This window comes from Eptesicus fuscus, chromosome 12 (genome assembly GCF_027574615.1).
Source record: "Eptesicus fuscus isolate TK198812 chromosome 12, DD_ASM_mEF_20220401, whole genome shotgun sequence".
Taxonomy (NCBI): domain Eukaryota; kingdom Metazoa; phylum Chordata; class Mammalia; order Chiroptera; family Vespertilionidae; genus Eptesicus; species Eptesicus fuscus.
The window spans coordinates 35,027,669-35,049,134 of record NC_072484.1 but is presented as its reverse complement, the minus strand read 5'-3'; the positions used below and the strand labels follow the sequence as shown (position 1 = coordinate 35,049,134).

At 42.4% G+C, this 21,466-nt stretch overlaps 1 protein-coding gene across 2 annotated transcripts in view; it reads right to left on the bottom strand.

Moving 5' to 3' along the window:
* ACSS2 (acyl-CoA synthetase short chain family member 2) overlaps nucleotides 1–21,466 on the bottom strand; it is a 64,114-nt gene that overhangs the window by 6,686 nt on the left and 35,962 nt on the right. The window contains exons 3-8 of one of the 2 annotated variants that reach the window (XM_008149703.2): nucleotides 9,538–9,629; nucleotides 9,227–9,330; nucleotides 8,903–8,975; nucleotides 7,916–7,991; nucleotides 7,641–7,755; nucleotides 924–1,061 (exon numbers count right to left, since the gene is read on the bottom strand). In XM_008149703.2, coding sequence (XP_008147925.2) covers nucleotides 924–1,061; nucleotides 7,641–7,755; nucleotides 7,916–7,991; nucleotides 8,903–8,975; nucleotides 9,227–9,330; nucleotides 9,538–9,629 — 598 coding nt within the window. The remainder of the gene's footprint in view (nucleotides 1–923; nucleotides 1,062–7,640; nucleotides 7,756–7,915; nucleotides 7,992–8,902; nucleotides 8,976–9,226; nucleotides 9,331–9,537; nucleotides 9,630–21,466) is intronic. The other variant, XM_054724169.1, reaches the window with a different exon arrangement.

Genomic DNA, 21,466 nt, shown 5'->3' with positions numbered 1-21,466 from the left:
TCATTCACACCCACATCCTAAGATGGTATTTCTGAGCTACCCACATCACTCTGACACATGAACACTTTGAGTACACTATAGTGTCTCTGTTGTGCATTTGTACACACACACTCTATTTACCCATTGACAAAATGAAAGTAGAAAGGGTGGGGAAGAGACAATATTATTCTCTTACTCCATCAATATCCCATCCCTAGGAAAGAGAGGCCAAAACTGTGTTTCTAAAGGCCCATTAAGGGATATTCCAAAGAATGTGGAGAAAAGAATTTAGGGATGGGATAGGTGGAAGGCAGAGTAACATATCTTTCAAGTCAATGGAACAGAGTTTTCTGAAGTTTTTTTTTTTTTTTGGCTCTTACTGTGCTCTAAGAGCTGTAGTCTAGGAGCCCAAGAGGGATCCCTGTGCCCACCTGTGACCTTGAGTAGACAAGGTATCTCTCCTTCAACCAAACCATGTAGGCATGGGCAAGAAACATCAATATAAATCACATGGACTGATCCTTTTCTCCTCTTCTTGGCATTATGAAAGCCCCCACTCGAATTATCTCACCCTAGGCCTCACAATTTAGTGTCTTAATTTGATTTAGAAAAGATAATGTGAGCCTGCCGGCGTGGCTCAGTGGTTGAGCATTGACCTATGAACGAGGAGGTCACAGTTCGATTCTTGGTCAGGGTACATGCCCAGGTTGTGGGCTTAATTCCCAGTGTGGGGCACGCAGGAGGCAGCCAATCAATGATTCTCTCTCATCATTGCTGTTTCTATCTCTCTCTCCCTCTCCCTTCCTCTCTGAAATCAATAAAAATATATTCTTAAAAAGTAATGTGACATTTCTGAAACTCAGGGTCGTAGAGTAAAATTTGTGTCATTACATCACACACACACACACACACACACACACACACACACACACACACACACTTGCCTTGGGTTTGCCTGTGGAGCCACTGGTATACAGGATGAAGAGCGGGTCCTCGGCATCACACCACTCAGGCTCACACACATCCTCTGCCTCGTGTATGAGTTCGTGCCACCACAAGTCAACCCCCTCATTCCAGGAGATCTGTAGAAGGAAGACAGGAAAGGACAGGAAAGAACTGTGAACAGCGCCAAATGGGGACAGGAGATAAATGTCACCTGGAAAGGCCAGAGTGGGACTGGCAGGTGGGGTGCTGAGAAGGAGGAAGGGCCCTGGAGAGTGGAATGGAGCAGAGAGGCAGCTTTTCCTGAACAGTATCTGGTAGATTTCCACCTCCATCATCACCCCCTGCCAGTATTCTTTATCACAGCACCATATTTCTTTCCCACACAGCACATATTTCCAGTTATTTTATTTAGTTGTTTGCTTGATTACACTAGATAGTGACCTCTATGAATGCAGTGGCATGTCTGTCTGTTTCCCCCCATGTCCCCAACACCTAGCAAAATGCCTGGTTCTCAAAAGGCACTCAATAAATTTTTGTTGGATGAATATGCACACACAGTCCTGCATACACACATATGTACTTATGGGAATAGTAGCTCATCGGCAGGGATGCGAACACCACACATTTTAGAAATGCAAAATTAGCCAGAGCCTACAGGTGAGGCAGGCATCTGGTTCTGTTAGTTAGTAGTGAAAGAGGTCAATAGATCTTGGTCCAAGTGCCTTTTCCTGCATGTCCAGACTTCATTCTCCACCTGGAGGTTCCTACCTTTGCTCTGCCTCTGTCTTTATATCACTGCTACCAACAAGTTTTCCATAAAGACATTTGCTGGAGGTTCCATTCATCAAGAAGCCTTGCTTTAAGTTGGTGAAGGACCAAGGTGAAACATGCAAATTGACCGCACCTCCGCTATGCCCATGATTGGGCCTGTGAGAGGCTGGGGGCAGGACTCCTTCTAGTGGAGGGATGTCCTCCTATACTGGAGTGCCTTTGATAACTATTTCTGGATCTGTCATCCTTAAATTTTTCTAAACTCTGCTTGAAACTGCTTTACTATTCCTGATTATATCACTTATTTGAACAACTAGTTTTCTGAGTCTGTTCTTTGCTGAGTGAAGTTGCATTCCCTGAATTTGTCCAAAAATTGCACTGGATTTCAATTCCAGTTCTGCCACTTCTAGCTATATATGACCTTAGACAAGTCACTTTACCTTGTCACTCCTTTTTAAAGTGAAGATAGTTGCCCTAGCCGATTTGGCTCAGTAGATAGAGCACAGACTGAATGTCCTGGGTTCAATTCCAATCAAGGGCACATACCTTGGTTGCAGGCTCGATCCCCGGCCCTGGGGGTGCATGCAGGAGGTGACCAGTTGATGTATTTCTCTCACATTGATATTTCTTTCTTTCTGTCTCTCCCCCTCCCCTCCACTGTCTAAAAACCAATGGAAAATATCCTTGGGTGAGAATTAATAAAAATAAAAATAAAATGAAGATAGTCATTCTTGCCCCAGTGGTCTCTCATGATTTGGGGAACATCAAGAGAGAAAGGTATTACCTAGTAAACATCAAGCCTTGGTTTATCCTGGGGGGTGGGGAAGACTGATAAATGTCAGGAAAGACAGAAGTTAGTTCAGTTCCACTGACCTCCTCTGGAAGATGAACTTAAAGGTATGATGATGGGAACTGTTTGGGGTTTGCTTTAGTTGTCACAAAGCCCTTTCATATTCATTAGCCTCTAGTATGTTCAATGGCCCTGGCTGGCTGTTAGGCATGATATTGTAAGAGAAACACCTTACCCCTGTTGTATGTCTATATGATAATATGCTGTGTGCATATCCTACCTTATAATAGAGAAACATGCAAACTGACCGCACCTCCGCTATGCCCATGATTGGGCCTGCGAGAGGCTGAGGGCAGGACTCCGGGTGGCCTATCCGGCCGTTGAGAAGACCAAGATGGCAGCGCCCAATCCTCTTAGTTCCGGGGGTCCCGGGGGCGATCGCCACCCTGGGGGGGCATGGCCGGGCCGACCACCCTTTGTAAAGTATATGATTGTCTAACCACTATTCTGTAACTAATATAAAACCTGAAAGAGGAAAGAATGTGGAGCATCCGCAATGAAGAGGTGCTTGAGAAAGAGGCTGGGAAGCCTGACTGGAAGGTTTGTTCTGTTTGCTGGGCCGCTGCCCCGTAGGAAGCACAAAGAGCATGGCTCTGAGGGCTTCCTGTGTGCTGAGTCAAGTTCCACAGCCAACTGGAATTGGCCTCAGTTTCCTGGTCTGTAAAATGGATGAAGCGTGTCCCAGTGCCTTCACTGAGCTTTGATGGCCACTTGAGATACTATATAAAGAAAATGAGGGAAGAAGTGAGAAAGAAAAGGAAGGACAAGAAACACAAAAGAAAGACTGAACCCATTGTCACTTAAATAGGGAATATAGTCAGTAGTGTTGTAATGATGGTATGATGCCAGGTGGGTACTAGAAATATCGGGGAACACTTTGTAAAGTATATGATTGTCTAACCACTATTCTGTAACTAATATAAAACCTGAAACCAATACAAAATAATGTTGAATGTAAAGAAATGAAAATTGGAGTGAAATTTTTATAAATTTCAAAGTTTAAATAAAAGCTGTAAAGGAAGGAAGGGGAGAATAAAAAGTGTTTTTCATTTTGCCACTTCATTAAAAAGACAGTTGACTTTATATGGTGCTTTTATACTTTTCTAAGTCATTATCTCATTTTAATTTCCGGGCAACTTAAAGACAAGATAAGTATTCCCTCCACTATTCAAAGAAAGGAAATCTTGGTGTCTGGTCCTAATGATTCAATCGTCAAGCCCTTATTGTAAAGCAGGGTTAGTAAAATTTTCTGTGCAGGGTCATATCTATACTAATAAAAGCCTTGGGGGTGATCAGGCCAGCAGGGGAGGGTATTTGGGGGCAATCAGGTCAGCAAGAAGCAGTTAGGGGGCAATCAGGCAGGTAGGTGAGCGGTTAGGAGCCAGCGGTCCCGGATTGTGAGAGGGATGTCCAACTGCAGGATTAGGCCCGATTCCACAGGAATCGGGCCTAATCCTGCAGTTGGACATCCCCCGAGGGGTCCCATATTAGAGAGGGTGCAAGCTGGGCTGAGGGACACCCTCCCCAGTGCACAAATTTCGTGCACCGGGCCTCTAGTTCTATATAATAAAGAGCTAATATGCTAATTAGACCAAACAGCAGAACAACTGTCTGGACAAAGCCAGGGCTGCAAGGGGCTGTGAGGGCCGGCCAAGGCAGCTGGGGCTGCGAGGGCCGAGCCCCTTGCATGAATTTTGTGCACCAGGCCTCTAGTTTTGTTTAAAAAAACCCAAAGTGTTAGACATACTTTGATGAATTATAAAATGAATCTCCAACCACTCCCTTTACTATGCCCCTTAGTTTACAGAAATTGAAGTTTCTGGCACATAAGCGTCATAAGAATGACAAGTCCAGGCCAAGTGAGGCACCATTAAAATTTTAAGAAGAAAAAGAGGAGAGAAAAGCTACCAATGAGCTCAAAAACACACCCTATTTTTTATTTTTTATTTTTGTTAATCCTCATCTGAGGATAGTTTCCCATTGATTTTTAGGGAGAGTCGAAGAGAGAGAGAAAGACAGAGAGAAACATCGATGTGAGAGAAACACATCGATTGGTTGCCTCCTGCACAAGCCCTGACCAGAGCCCAGGCCTGGGAAGAGCCTGCAACCAAGGTACATACCCTTGACCAGAATCGAACCCAGGACCCTTTGGCCTGCAGGCCAACACTCTATCCACTGAGTCAAACCGGTAAGGCATTACCCTTACCCAGAAGTTTTGACTTCAGGTTAAAGACACTAGTACATTATTAAAATGTTTTTTACGTGTTTTTCCCTAAGGCAGTGGTCGGCAAACTCATTAGTCAACAGAGCGGCAAACCACGGCTTGCGAGCCGCATGTGGTTTGCGAGCCGCATGTGGTTCGCGAACCGCAGTTTGCCAACCACTGGGCTAGGGCAACACACTATTTGTTAGTGGAATTAGCCATATGGGTCTACACATACCTTGTCACATGAACATTTTTTTCTTGCAAACAATCTACTTTAGATGAGGACATTAATGTATTTAAGCAGAAGTGTGTCAATAGTGCTTTGGGCAAATGGTACTGGTCTAACAATACTGGTGTGAATTGTCAGAAAAAAGGCACTATGTACATGTAAGGGTACGTTACACTGTGGCAATAAGAGGACTTATAATCTTATAAAACTATTTCCTTTGTGAATATGTGAGTAAGAAGGTGAGGGAGGCATGCTTCAGGTGTGGAGCTGATAATCTGCACCAGGATGTAGGGTGAGTTCAATTAGTGCTGCAGACATTGGCTGTGTTTTAGGTGTGTGCCTATAAGGGGCCCAGAGCTTTGAACCAGGAAAAAGTTTGAATTTTCTGCAATACAAATTGAGGAGTTAGTTGGCCTTTGTCCTTGGACCAGGATAGTTTCAGGGAGGGAAGCTGCCAGGTGTGAGAGAAACATAAGGAAGCTTGAAGGTGACATAGTTGAGGAGGGCACATACAAATTGTGCAGGCCCTCCCTTGAAGAGGGTTGGAGCTCTGCCAAGAATTCTGCAGCTTTGCAGTTCTCAGGCCAACAAACCTGGACTTTGTAAGCCCATTTTTATGGTCTTTGGTTTTTTGGTTACTGGTTGTCTTCACCTCCAAGAAACAAAAATCCAGGAGTCTGTGGCCTGAAGGTCTCTGGTATTAAAGAATTGTAAGAGTTTCTTTCTTTTCTGGTTTCCCTCTTAGAAATGCCAGTGTATTTATGTTCAAAGCAATAAAAACATTTATGGAGTAGTTACTATGTCTTGAACACCTTTACTTATGGGGAAACTGAGGCAAGAGAGCTTATATAACTTGCCCAAGCTCCCATAACAGCAGGTGATAGAACCAGGATTTGAACCCAAGTAGTCTGTCTCCAGAGCCTATACTTCTAATCACCAAGTATGTTACCTCCTTCAAGAGAAAAAGTCTTACTAGTAGGTCCCTGCCTGAGTGTTTTTTGTTTTTGTTTTGTGGGGTTTTTGTTTGTTTGTTTGTTTTAATTTATTTCAGAGAGGAAGGGAGAGGGAGACAGAAACATCAATGATGAGAGAGAATCATTGATCGGCTGCCTCCTACATGACCCCTACTGGGGGCCCAGGCATGTGTCCTGACCAGAAAGCGAACCATGATCTCCTGGTTCATAGGTAGATGTTCAACCTCTGAGCCACACTGGCAAGGCCTCTGCCTGATGGGTCTCTACCATGCTAATGAGAATATAGAAAAGGGGGATTATCTTTACCATTAACCTAAGAAGTTATAATCATAGCAGATTTAGAGTAAGATACCCTATGAGGATGGTAAAACTCAGAAGAATTGTGGGTTTTCTCCTTTGTTTTATTAAGGAAAGTGGTTTCCTTTTAAGCATGTACTATTATCTTTCCATTCCTGATGAGGGAACTGAAGCCCAGAGAGCAGAGGCAACTTATTCAAGGTCATACAGCTAAAAATTGGTCTCTGGACTCCAAACCCATTCTCTCTCCTCTATCTGCTTTGACTCCCCACTTAGGGATTTCCCTTCATAGAACTACCTACAATGTAACTTTTGTTCAATTTAGTACTTAATTACATCAGGATATATGTGCAACTTGTAAATCCCAAAGTAGTATATAAACAAATTTAGGAATCTTCTCTGCTGTCCTATAAAAAACTTAGGCTTTCACTTGCAATACATATCAAACTCCCCAGCTTGATGGTGAATTCCCAAGATTAAGATCTATACCTCCTCTACCTGCTCCTCCTCCTGTCTCTTTCTGGCTCTGTTCCAACTAAATGCACAGTATAAACTTTCTGACAGGTTACTTGGTCCTCTCTCTCACAAAAGTCCTGAGCAGCAGGAGAAAAATGAGTTGTCTGTTGCTACTTTCCTGAGATCCATGCTCTATGTCAGGTCAGAGAGGTAGCAACAGGCACTTGGTTTCACAACACTTCCAGGTGACTTAAATGTCAAAGGACCCAGGGATAGGGAGAAAAGGGTTAGGTCCGGCAGACACCTCAATGGGGCAAACAGGCAAAAAGCAATCGACGCACAGACAAGCACGCAGGAAAGCAGTGCCCAAGGCAGTGCATAGGTGGATACCTGGGGCCAGATGCACTTGGGTTTTTCTTTCAGCTTACCCTGTTAAGAGCCCACGGAAAGCATAGTGAGCAGGGTCCAAGTATAGTGCAGTGAGAGAGAAGGGTGAGAGGGAAGGATCCCAAACCTCTGACTGCCTCCTTTTCTAATAAGAGCCATATCTTGAGAGCTAGATCTTGATCCTTCCATAGTGGGACCCCACAGGAACCCAACCCAAGCCACAGACCAGTAATCAAGATTATATTTAGTCACCCAAGTCAGCCCATTTCTAACCCAAGTCCAAGCCCTGAGGATCCCTCATGCCATCCAGCATGGAAGTCTCCCTCACAATATCTCATGCTAAGGTCCCAAGTTGCAAAGGGCTCCCTAACTACTTTCAAGTTCCAAGTCCTTGGCTCCTAGCTAGCCCTGCCAAGAATGCATTTCTAGGATGGCTCTCAGATGCAAGCATTATAATGAGGAAGCAAAGAAGGACATCAAGAACTTCATGGGCAGGAAAAGGGAGCCATTGGAGCCCACGAGAGGGCATACCAATGCCAAACTCACCTGCACATCCGGACATGGCCTCTTAACTGGGGGGGACTGACTGAGAGAGTCACCTGTTCCCAGCTCTGACCTCCTCAGGTGCTTGACCACAATGCAGCATCTCACAGGGAAACCCCTGGAGAAAAGAAAAGCCTGAAGTGGTAGGATGGTAGGCTCAAAAGAGAATTTGGTAGGGCCCATCCATGTCCATCAGGGTAGGAGAGACAAAAGAAACATAGCACTGGGGAAAATCCAAATTGACCCAAAGTAATAGCCAACTGGCCAAACACACTTACTTCTCCCGACACTTCTCCAGGGCCTCATCAGCCAGTTCCTTCAGTTTCACAAGTTTTTCCCCTCTGTAGAACGCATCTTTGGGGAGCAACAGACATTCCAGGCCTTAGGAAGGCACCATATTCCTCACCGCTTATCCATAGTGAGCACAATGTTCACAGAGTCCTTCCTGAGTGGCCTCTTAACTCTGGTTCTTCCAGCTGATTTGAGCTGACAGAGGGTTGGCTGAGGTAGAACCAAGAGCTAACAAGTAGGCAGTCCCTACCCTCTACATCAAGCATGTCAAACTCGCGGCCCACAGGCCGCATGTGGCCCATAACGAATATTTTTGCGACCCAGCCAATACAATGGTATGTAAGAAACATTTTAATAAAAATTTCATAACTTAATTTTTACAATACCCTGTTATACATAATTATTAATAACGAACTACAATGTTCGCTAATGACTGGCTACTATAATCATGTTGTATTCATTTCCCTTACGTGCCTTACATGCAGGCACACCATTTCTCTCCACTAATACTAGCAGCGAATATTTTAGCAGCTGATTGCCACATCATTAGTCTTTGACTGAATTGTTTGGTGTGCACAACAGGAAATATTTTGCTTTCAGAGAACAAGAAAAATAGGTTTATTTGTGTTACGCTTATTAATTTGTGCTGTTATTCAGTGTCTGGTAAGTTAATGTCCAAGAAAAAATATTTATTTTTATTAAAATGTTCTATTATTTTATGTTAACGATTACTCATTTATTTCATCCCTTTGTATTCAGCATGTCTCTATCAAAATAAACCTACGTTTCTATGAAAATTGAAGCTTTTATTTTTTTTGTGTGGCCCACATAAACTTAAATCTTGTTTATTTGGCCCATGTTAGCCTTTGAGTTTGACATGCTTGCTCTACATTGAGCAGTCCAAAACTCAACTAGCTGATTAGAACAAAGACTTGGGGTATAGTGCTTCTGGAGAAGGGGTGAAAATTAGTCACCTGCAGTGATGAGAAGGCTGCAACTGGAATCCAGGATCCGCTCACATAGAGACTCTGCAGAAAAGCCTGCAAACTAGGGAAGGGAAGAAAGACTGAGGGAGAGGGGGACCCAGGGATAAGTGAACAAGGAAAGGAGTCATTCATAAAAACTTTAGAGTCTCTAAGTCAGGATCCTAGAAGAAACTGGATAACTGATATGGAAACTATAACAAAAACATTTTAAACTCCTTAATATGGTTCTTAAGTTCCTCCATCATCCAGGCCCAATCTACTTCTCCAGAGCCCCATCCCCAACCAGGCCCCCTTTCCAGCACAAATTCCTACCACAATGGAGTGGAGAGCCCCAAGGCGAGCACATGCCAGCATTGCTACCACAAGCTTTGGTATCATGGGCATGTAGATGGCCACTCGGTCACCCTTCCGAATGCCTGCAGGAAAAGGACACAGACCATGGACCATGGACCTTTCTTGCTGCTACTCGCTCCCTCTCATCCAGCTACCACTACCACCACCACCCCAGATGACCTCTTCTATTCCCATTACCAGATTCCTCCCATCCCTTATCTACTTCCCCCAAGTCCTCAGATATCCCAAGGCCAGGCCCTCCACTCCCTTCCCCCCACCTTCCCACTCACCCTGTTTTCGGAGAACATTGCTGAACTGACACACTTGGACCAGAAGTTCATGATATGTGATTTGGGTAGTCTCCTCTGGCTCATTGCCCTCCCTGAGATAAATCAGAAAGAACCAGTCATTAGGGAGTATAATCTCTTCTGCAAACAAAAAATAGGAACATAAAATTCATTCAGTAACACCAAGGCCTGTGAATGTCCTATGAGGGTGAGCCATCTACAATTTTACCTTGAACTGACTGGTCAGATACTTTGCCCTTTCAAAGTATACTTTATACACAAGCTGTGTAATTGGAAAAATGTATTGTTAATCTCTCAGCCTCATTTGGTAAAATGGGATGATGGTCCTTTATCTTCTATCCTAGGGATGTATTAATGAGAAATTATGTCACAGATGTAAAGTGGGGTCTCCAGATCACTTGCACCCAAGTCACCTAGGGAAACGTGTTAAAATGTAGATTCCTGAGCCCCTACTCAAACCTAATGAATGAATCAGAATCACAGGATTCAATAATCTACTTCTTTATTACAAGCTGTTATAAAGAATCACTAGGTGATTGTGATATAAATTTAAAGTTTGAGAATCACCAGTCTCTATCATCTGATTTCCTCAGCCTCGCCTCCCAGTCCTCCCTAGGCTTCACCTGGTTTTCTTTGATATTGCTTCATTTGTTCGCTTATTCAATAACTACTATGTACTATATACATGTATAGAAATAAGGCACTGATGAACAAGAGAAGCAAGATCCTTGACCAATGATAGTGGAAGAAATACACAAGTAACAAATACAACCAAGATAATTTCAGATTATGATAACCATTACTTGAGAAGAAATACTTTTTTTTAAAGACATTTAAGGAACTTTCATGATTATATGTGAATATTTAGCTATAAGAATATTCCTCCTCAGTGGTTTTTCTTTTTCAATTTTACTTTTTAAGTAATAAATACAAATGTTACTGCATAAAAAGATATATTATGAGAAATTCCCTCCCCCCACCCCCAATCACCCTGCCTACTAGCAACCACTGTTACTCTATGTTGTATAAGTTTCCAGAAATAGTCAATATGCAGACAAGGCCACTCCTTGTAGGATGGAAGGTGTAGATAGGGAAACAGAATTAATGTGGAGTTACCAAGATAATCACTTTGGAAGAAGGCTACACTTTTAGCATCTTTCATTAAGTCCTTGGGATATCACTTAAGATGGAATTTTAAGTTTAACAAACTGAATTTTAATGCTGTTCAAAAGAAAAGTAAGTACCCCATAGATCCCAACTATGCAGAGTGTGGGTAGAAGTGGGAAAGAGCTGCTATAACCACAGGACAGGCCTATCAGACAAGCATAAATACATGTATTTATATTTACATACTAGAGGCCCAGTGCACGAAATTCGTGCACTGGGGCGGGGGGGAATGTCCCTCAGCCCAGCCTGCACCCTCTCCAATCTGGGACTCCTCAGGGGATGTCCGACTGCCAGTTTAGGCCTGATCCCTCTCACAATCTGGGACTGTCGGTTCTAAACCACTCGCTTGCCTACCAGCCTGATCACCCCTTAACCGCTCCCATGTCGGCCTGATTGACACCTAACTGCTCTCCTGCTGACCCGATCACCCCCAACTGCCCTCCCCTGCCAGCCATCTTGTGACAACATGGGGGTGGCCATCTTGTGATGACGTGAGGGTGTGAGGATCAATTTGCATATTACCTTTTTATTATATAGGAGTTTTACTGTTTTCTATACAATGATAGCATAAAGTACACACTATTCTGTGTCTTATTTTTATGAGTATACTATAAATCCAATAAATCTTAAGTATAGAGCTCAATAATCTTGCTTTTTAAAAAACTTAATATACATTGATATCATTCTCCATCAAGACTTATTGTGCTGTTTCATTTTCTTTGTCATCTGCATAATATTCTACTGTTTTTTTAATTTTTAAAAATAAATCTTTATTGTTCAGATTATTACGGATGTTCCTCTTTTTCCCCCCCATAGCTCCCCTCCACCTGATTCCCACCCCCCATGCCCTAACCCCCCGCCACTGTCCTCATCCATAGGTGTAAGATTTTTGTCCAATCTCTTCCCGCACCCCTCATGCCCCCTTCCCCCTGAAAATGGTCAGTCCACTCCCTTTCTATGCCCCTGATTCTATTATATTCACCAGTTTATTCGGTTCATCAGATTTTTTATTCACTTGATTTTTAGATTCACTTGTTGATAGATATGTAATTGTTGTCACTTTGTTGTTCATAATTTTTATCTTTACCTTTTTCTTCTTCTTCCTCTTCTTAAAGAATACCCTTCAGCATTTCATATAATACTACTTTGGCGGTGATGAACTCTTTTAGCTTTTTCTTATCTGCAAAGTTCTTTATCTGACCTTCAGTTCTGAATGATAGCTTTGCTGGGTAATTTTGGTTGTAGGTTCTTGCTATTCATCACTTTGAATGTTTCTTGCCACTCCCTTCTAGCCTGCATAGTTTCTGTTGAGAAATCAGCTGACAGTTGTATGGGTGCTCCCTTGTAGGTAACTGTTTTTCTCTTGCTGCTTTCAAGATTCTCTCTTTGTCTTTTGCCCATGGCATTTTAATTATGATGTGTCTTGGTGTGGTCCTCTTTGGGTTCCTTTTGTTTAGGGTTCTCTGTGCTTCCTGTTCTTATAAGTCTATTTCTTTCACCAGGTGGGGGAAGTTTTCTGTCATTATTTCTTCAAATAGGTTTTCAGCATCTTGCTCTCTCTCTTCTTCTGGCACCTCCATAATTCGGATGTTGGTATGCTTGAAGTTGTCCCAGAGGCTCCTTACACTATCTTCATATTTTTTTTATTCTTTTTTCTTTTTGTTTTTCTGGTTGGGTGTTTTTTGCTTCCTCATATTTCAAATCTTTGGTTTGATTCTTAGGATCCTCTAGTCTACTGTTGGATTTCTGTATACTATTATTTATTTCAGACAGTGTATGCTTAATTTCTGACTGGTCCTTTTCCATTTTTTTGGCATTCTCATTAAGATCCTTGAAGGTCTCACTAAGTTCCTTGGAGGTCTCACTAAGTTTCTCAGCGGTTTCTAGAAGATTCTTGAGTAACCTTATAACTGTGGTTTTGAACTCTATATCCAGTAGTTTGCTTTCCTCCATTTCTTTCATTTGTGACATGTTTCTTTGTCTCTGCATTTTGGCTGCTTCCCAGGGTTGATGGAGTGGCTTTGTGTGGTAGGTGACCTATAGGACCCAGTGGCTCAGCCTCCCCAATCACCTGAGGTGGACACTCTTGGTGCACCTCTTTGTAGGCTGTGTGCACAGTCTTGTTGTAGTTGAGCCTTGATTGCCGTTGGTACACTGGGAGGAATTGACCTCCAGGCCAATTGGCTGTGAGGATCAGATGTGTGTATAATGGAAGAACTTCTGTGCTGGAGACACCCTATGGGGCAGGACTGGCTTCAGTGGGGCTTTGGTGCTCACTGAGTCTGCCTCTTGAGTGTGTCGCTTATGGATGTGAAGAGTTGAAATCTGGTGTTGTCTCACACTGACCACTGGGTACACTGGCTCCTGGATATTCAAGGAGGTGCAAGTCAGCTACTGTCTGAGGCCACCCAGCAGGAACTACAGCGAGATCTGCAAATTTCTCCTTTTTGTTTGGGGTTTGGAAGTTTTGGAGCTGTCTGACCCAGCTGCAAATTTGTTAGGTTAAGCTGTGAAAGGGAAAGCCATTCATATGCAAAAGCTGCTGCACACAGCTCTGGTGGGTTTGTAAATTGGGCAGGGCGGGGTCTCAGGGAATCACTAGGGCGTGGCAAATAGTGATGGCTGCCAGTCAGCTTTCTCTGCATCTCCGTGTTTCCGTGAACCCGGGTCACGTGCCCCAGCGCAGTAAACAATGATTCCTGTGTGCACCTCTGCGAGAAAGCCATCCTCACTTTCCGACCCGATGCCAGACAGTCCAGTTTCTCCCCGTAGGAGTCTGGGTCCCCAGAGTCTCGCCGGAAACTGGAGTTCAGAGCAGTTGGGAGCTTGTGTCTCCCTCCCACTTGAAAAAGACAGCTGCGTACTCAGTTGCCAGCCCTCTCCGCATGCGCCTCCGTACCTCTGCTTTTCAGCAGCTCTGCAGGTCCTACACAGTCTCAATGCACTTTTTTCTTTCCTTCTAGTTGTAGAACTTCCACTCAGCCAGCTTTCCCGTGGTTCTGGGTGATAGTCGTTTTGTCTTTTAGTTGTAGTTTTGGTGTGGTTGAGAGGGGCAGCATGTACAGGTGTATACCTTATGCCACCATCTTGGCTTCTCCCTAATATTCTACTGTTTGTATGTACCATAATTTAACAAATAAATGCTTCAATTAATATCTTTATTCATATGTTATTTTATTCACTTGCAAATATATCTGTAGGGTGAATTACTAGAAGTAAAATTGTTGGGTCAAAGGATATGTGCATTTTACTTTAAATATATTTTATTGATTTTTTTACAGAGAGGGAGAGGGATAGAGAGTCAGAAACATCGATGGGAGAGAAACATCGATCAGCTGCCTCCTCCACACCTCCTACTGGGGATGTGCCCGCAACCAAGGTACATGCCCTTGACCAGTCCGCAGGCTGACGCTCCATCCACTGAGCCAAACCAGGTCGGGCTATGTGCATTTTAAATATTGGTAAACATTAGAGGATGATACTCTAAATAAGATGGTCAAGTAAGGCCTCTCCCCGAGGAGGTGATATTTGATCTAAGACCTAAGTAATGAGAAGTAGGCAACTATGTGAATTATTGGGAAGAGTACCTCAGGCAGAGAGAACATTGAAATTTGGAAAGGCACTGAGGTGGTAAAGAGCTAGGCCATTTCAAAGAACAGAAAGGAAGCCAGTTTAGCTGAAGTATAGGGAACAAGGAGGGTAAGAATGAGAAGAAGACAGCAGCCAGATCATGTAGGGCCTCATAGGCAATGGTAAGAAGTTTGAATTTTATTCTAAGTGGGTTTCTCTTGGCTTCCCACCTCCACACTTTTGATCATACCATTGTCCCTGCTCAGAATACCTTCTCTCCTCCTTCAGGCACCAGCACCGCATAGCTCTCCCTAAATACTATACTACCCAGAGTACTTATGAAGAAGGTAACTGAAACCCAGAGAGATGTAATAGCTTGGCCAAGGTCACACAATCATAAATGGCAGAGCCAAGAATAGATCCTCAGGTCTTCTGATTTCAAGACCAGACTCTTTCCCCTCAATAGTGTAAAGGACAGGGGCTAGCAGAGAAGCCAGGCCTTTAGAGGTTACACAGAAGATTATCAGCCTCTTTCCACTTCCTGGCTTAATGAGTAAGTTACTATCCTTTCCTTGGCTTAGCCCCCTAGGACTGAGAAGAGCCAGGCAGAGAGAGCTTTCTAATATGGGAAGAAACAAGGAGAGAGGAAGCTGGCAAATGGCCCTGAATGCCAAAGGCAAAAAAGACATTTCCTTATCTGGCCCACTGACGTGCCATAGAAACTTCAGAACATCTTCAGTTAAGGCTAAATGCAGAATATACTACATACCCATGCACATATGTTTCCACATGCATACCAATATACCAGCTCACCTGTGTACACTGAAATTCATAATATTAGATGTAACATACAAAATATTATAGGCATAAAAGCTGCCCATTTACATACATAGGCACAAATAAGCATAAATATATGGACCCAGGAGTCAAACATGGGTCCTTTTGCAAGTACACATACCATATTTATACACCCACCTATGTGCACAGCTTGCCCCTCCAGAAACTCTCTATCAAATCAGTTTCATTTTTTTTCATAGAACTTCCCATTATTTGAAATTATCTCATGTATTTTATTTACTTGTATATTATCTGTGTCTTTCACTAGAATATAAACTCCATTACAACAGAGACCTTGTCTGTCTTGTTCATTGCTAACCCCTAGCACCTAAAATAGAGCCTGATACATAGGAAGTACACAGGAATAGATAAGCACAAACCTATACAAGAACAGCTTATTTGAGCCCACTTCTAATTACACACACACACACACACACACACACACACACACACACACACCCCACAGTGTACATTCGTCTCCCTGGCTCTGGGCTCAAGTTATACATTATTAATATAGGCATCTTACTCCTTCCAGTGTCTTCTTTCTCTGACATACATACCGGGCTGGGCTCCCTGGCTGTTTGGGAGGGGGAGGGTACAGAGTATTGACATACTGCAAGACCTCAAGCCCTCTAGGATGTTAGAATTTTTCAAAGAACATCCAATTTAGTCTCCTAACTCGAAAGAGATCCAAGAGGCCACTTTTAGTGCTCGAGGTCACATGGTAGACTGAGGCAGAATAGGCACCAGGACTCAGGGTCCAGTCCTCTTTCCTCTACATTGGGAGTTGCAAACTCAAAAATCAACAGGATCCAGGCAGGTGACATAAATGAGTGAGTGGACCATATAAAAGGAAAATTTTGATAGCAACAAGAAATAGTTAACTTTCCTTTTCTTTTCATTTGTTTTTTTAAAAAGAATAATTTGTTGATTTTTAGGAAGGGAGAAGAGAGAAACATTGGCTGCCTCCTGCACTCTCCCTACTGGGGATTGAGCCTGCAACCGGGGCATATGCCCTCACTGGAAATTGATTGATGCCCAACGAACTGAGCCACACCTGCCAGGGCTCCTCTTAACCTTCTATAGGAAAACAGCAACGCATGTGCAATGACACAGTCTAAATTTTTTGAGAGGAGGTGGGAAGTAAGGGGCAGGGACTGGAAAAAGGAGACATCTAAGTACATAAACTTAGCTCCTATCAACTTTTGCACTTCAGGTATAAAAGCTCAATTTTGCCTTTTTTTTTTTTTTTCAGTTTTTAAGGGAAGCCTGGAATCTATTTCTGAATTTTTAAGGGTTGACAACTAAATTTTAAAAGTTTAAAACACTGTGGTCAAACAAAACTAATAATAAGATTTAGCTGGTGGGCTACCAGTTGGGAACCCTTGCTGTAGACCAAACTAACTTCCCCTTTACCTGGAGACTATATGGTATGGGACAACCCAAGGTATACAGTCATCTCATCTTCATCCTCCAGGGAGATTTCTCTACCTAACTTACCCTTACACTCTCCAAATTTACTGTAATCCATATTAATTCAAAATATATTTAGAATTAGGATAGACTACTTCTCTTCATAGATATATTTACTATCCTAGACCAAAATCACCATTAGGTAAGTCAGATCATGTCACTCCTCTACTCAAAATGCTCAGATATCTTCCCATACCATTTTGAGTAAAAGTAAAACTCCTAACAATTGCCAACTAGTTCCCATATGATCTAATCCAGCGGTCACCAACCTTTTGGATCTCACAGACCACCAGTGGTCCGCAGACCACCGGTTGGCAACCGCTGATCTAGACCCTCATTACCTCTCTGTCCTTACACATACTCCTATTCTCTCTTCCTCTCCCTGTCAATCTGCTCCAGCCACATGGCCTCCTGTTTGGCAGAAACACTGTCACACTTAACCTCAGAACTTTTGCCCTCTATTTGGAGCATTCTCCCCCAGATAGCCACATGATTTATTCCCTATTTTTGAGTTATTGCTCAAATGTTGGCTTCTCAGTGAGGTCATCATTGAACACTTCATATAAAAAGTATTCCTTGTCCCCACCTCTCACAAGCCCCAGATGTTCCAAATTAACATGTTTCACAAAGCCTTCCCTATGTTCTCTTTTTCCGCACCCACCCCAAAGCTGATACAGTTCTTTCTTCTCCCCAAGGCCCTTTATCTCACTTTCCTGGTGATCTATCAGTTCTACCTTGTATTACATTTATTGAGGCTTTATCTTTCCCATTATACACTGGGCTCTCCCAGGGTAGGGATCATCATGTCTTCTTATACTCTGTCTCCTCCAAGTGCAGTTTGCACAATAAGTACTTAAAGTTCATGGTCAAATAATTGAAAACTGATAATTTATTAATGACAGAGAAGACTAGGGCTCCCTCTCTCTATATGAGAGGGATAGTCATTGGATTGGAAATTTTAGTTCCCTAGACTAACAGAAAAGTAAAGCACAGGATAGAAGGAAAGAGTCGAGGAAAAAATATGCAGAGAAAACAGTTCTTCACAGAAGCTTTGAGGGCAGTATCTAACTGGTCAGATATACCTTTCAGAGGAGAAACACCCAGATGAGAAGAGGAGTCAAACTTGTTATGAAAGAAACACTAGACTGAGCTGTTTAGCATGAATAAGAAAGGATATTGAGAAACATAACAAGTCTCAAATATCTGTATATCTGTTGCCTCATCCTATTTCAAGCCACCCTCATCTTTTTAAAAAAATATTTTTATTGATTTCAGAGAGGGAGAGGGAGAAATAAAAACATCAATGATGAGAATCATTGATCAGCTGCCTCCCGCATGCCCCCCACTGGGGATCGAGCCCAAAACCCGGGCATGTGCCCTTGACCGGGATCGAACCTGGCACCCCTCAGTCTGCAGGCCGACACTCTATCCACTACGCAAAACCAGCTAGGGCACCCTCACCTTTTACCTAGATAATCACAATGCCCCAAACTGGTCTCCCATTTCACTCTTACCCCCTTCCAATCCATATATCATCCAGAATTATTTATAAAAAATAAATAAATAAAACAAACTACATCACCTCCTGCTTAAAACCCTTTATGGCTTCCATTACATATAAAAAAATCCAAACTTTTACTATGCCTTGGACCCCTCCAATTCATCTTCTGTCATTGTTCTATTCTGCTTAATAGGCTCCAAACACATTAGTCTTCCTATTGATAGAACACGTCGTGTTCTTTTTACTAGCTTTCCCCAACTCTTTGAGCGGTTTGCTCTATCTCATATTTCAGATCTCAGTTTAAATGTCACCTCCCTTTTGTTTGTTTGTTTTTGGTATTTATTTATTTATTTAATTGTTTAAAGTATTATAAATAGTAGTACATATGTCTCCTTTTTCCCCCCCATTGACCTCCCTAATGAGGCTTTCCCCAAACACCCTAAGGCCATCAGCCCTTCCTATATTCTTCATCACAAACCTCTGTTTATTTTTACTTTGGTTAATTCTCACCTGTGAATATTTTTTTCCATTGCTTTTCAGAGAGAGTGGAAGGGAAGGAGTGGGGAATGGGGAGAGAAACATCGATGTGAGAGAGACACATGGAGTGGTTACCTCCCACACACACCCCAACCCCGGCCAGGAAGCGAACCTGAAACTCAGGTCTGTGCCATTGACCTGGAACTGAACCCTCAACCCTGCAGTGTGTGGGCTGATGCTCTAACCACTGAGAAACGCCAGCCAGGAAATTCTATTTTTTTAATAGAATTTTTCTCAAGCTATAATTTATTTATTTATTTTTTGCTAATCGTTTGTCTCCCCTACTAGACAGTAAGCTTTCTAAAGGCAGAGACCAAGTTGGTCTTATTTACTGCTGAATGCCTAGTGCACTGCAAAGAACCTTGTATACTCTAGTATATATAATAGAAGTTCAATAAATATTTGCTGAATGAACGAATGAACCTGAAGGATTATTACGGGAAAGAAGCAAACAAGTGTTATGTAACTATAAATGGAAGAGCTAAATCAAATAGGAGAGTTCAATATAAGGAAAGCCTTTCTAACTGTCAGAGCAGTCCAATGATGGAAGATACTCCTTCAGGAGCTCACTAACTCTGGAGATACCATGTAGAATCTGGGATTTGCAGGAATACTAAAGAACAGACTTCATAATGTGGTTGGGACCAAGCAAGACCAGGGTGTATCAACTTGTGGTCAGACAGTGTTAACACAAATTTCAAGGCCCAGCACCACATAGCTGCAGAACAGGATACCTACTAGATCATTCTCCAGGGAGTGTGGTCCTTGGAATTTCAATTTTATAAGCAACACATGTGATTCATATTTGCTGAAGTTTGAGATGACCTTTAAGGCCCTTCCAACTTAGAGATTCTTTGATTCTGTAAAATAAAGAAATAATATGTTCTATGATCCATAAATCACTGAACAAATGTGAGGCACTCAGATGTAAGTACACCCCCAAGTCACTTTCCCTTTCACCAAGGGAGCAAAGAGTGGGAACAACATAACTTGACCAATTAGCAGCCTAATGTTCCCTCTGGGTACTCCTGTCAGTAGCCAGGAGAGGAGGGAGAAGAGGCTGGAGGAAGAAGTGGGAGGAAGCACACTCCAAAGATTTAGAATGCCAGAGGAGGATGGCTGTGCTTTTGATGTCCACCATCCTTATTTACAGATGAGAAACCTAATGCACAGAAGGGAAGTAATGGCTTGGAGGTTACTTAGCACATTAGTAGCAGCATTATTCTGAAGCAGTGCTATTCAACATGGCAGCCACAAGCCACATACAGCTATTGAACACTTGAAATGTAACAGAGGAACTCCATTTTTTATTTTACTTAATTTTAATTATTTTAAATATTAAAAGTATCCTGTGGCTAGTTCTAGACTCTAGCTATCTCTAGGTCACGGCATTCTACTTCTAAATGACATGGGAGAAATGGAAGAATCCCCTGGATCTGAGGTTCAGGCTATGGGACTCCTGCTTTGCAATGTGGGCTATTACTGCACCCTGTCCTTCTGCCAGCTATTTTCAGGCCTTGATCCAGGGACTTTGTGCCTGTTACCCTTGGCCAAGGTGGTTTTGGTGCCAGTTGGATTCTGTACCTCTTCTCTGTTGAGAAGGCAGACCTGGGCTAGTACAGAAGGGAAATCATATACATTTCCCACTGCATTCATACCTATTCCAGGAGGGAAATCATACACATTTATTCCTACCATCATATGCCCCATGCTAGCCTTACCCAAAACAAGTGAATTAAGGCAACCCTCTCAGATCCTTTATTATCACAGCATTTGGAATGCTGCTTAAAACAGAATATGCCTGGAGCAGAAAAAGAAAGTGGGAAGAAAGCCAGGGATACCATTTTACATCCCCTGAGGGGTCCCGTGCTGAAGAATTTCCTCCCCCACAGTACATGAAGGTCGTGCACCAGGCCTCTAGTTTTATCGTAATGTTAAATAATTGCTATGTGCAATGTGTTTTATATTGTATACATGTATATATTTTATATATCTTTTTCAAAACCTTGGAACTGCAAGTTTAGCTCATATAATTTATAGAAAATGCTCATCATATAACCTAATTTTACATGTACATCAGGTCTCTCAAGTCTAGCAGACACACTAAAAATATTCATTACAATAGTTCTTTGTTATTTAGATAGGTAGCATAGTTTAAATCATTGTTTTCTAGCTAGGATATTCTATTCCTGTGGGTACATGAGCTGGAAAAGTTTTAAGAGAATAAGGATCCAGATTCCCAATATCCATATGTAACCTTTCCTAACATTGATCTGCCTGAGCTGGGTCTCCTTTCCCACTTTCTCTTTCACAAACACCCTTCTCTCAGTTTATAAAAAAATTATCTCAGCCCTAACCGGTTTGGCTCAGTGGATAGAGTGTCGGCCTGCAGACTGAAGGGTCCCAGGTTCAATTCCAGTCAAGAGCAGTACCTTGGTTGTGGGTACATCCCCAGTAGGGGGTGTGCAGGAGGCAGCTGATCAATGTTTCTAACTCTCTATCCCTCTCCCTTACTCTCTATAAAAAAAAATCAATAAAATATATATTTTAAAAAATCTCTGTCTCTGTCTCTCTCTTTTTTCCCCAAACCTTATTCCTGTACAATGCTGAGGTTACAAAATAGATAAATAAATAAAAAACCTCCAAAGTGCCAAACAAAGGGATGATTTGAGAATGTATAACTGGACAGAGAAAGCCCCAAGAAGGCAAACCATAGAGCTTCTGTAAGAAATCAGTATTGAAAGAAGTAACATCTTAATTCATTCAGGTGACATACTCATGACAAGACAACTTGTCTTATTAGAATTATAATTCAGACGTTAAATA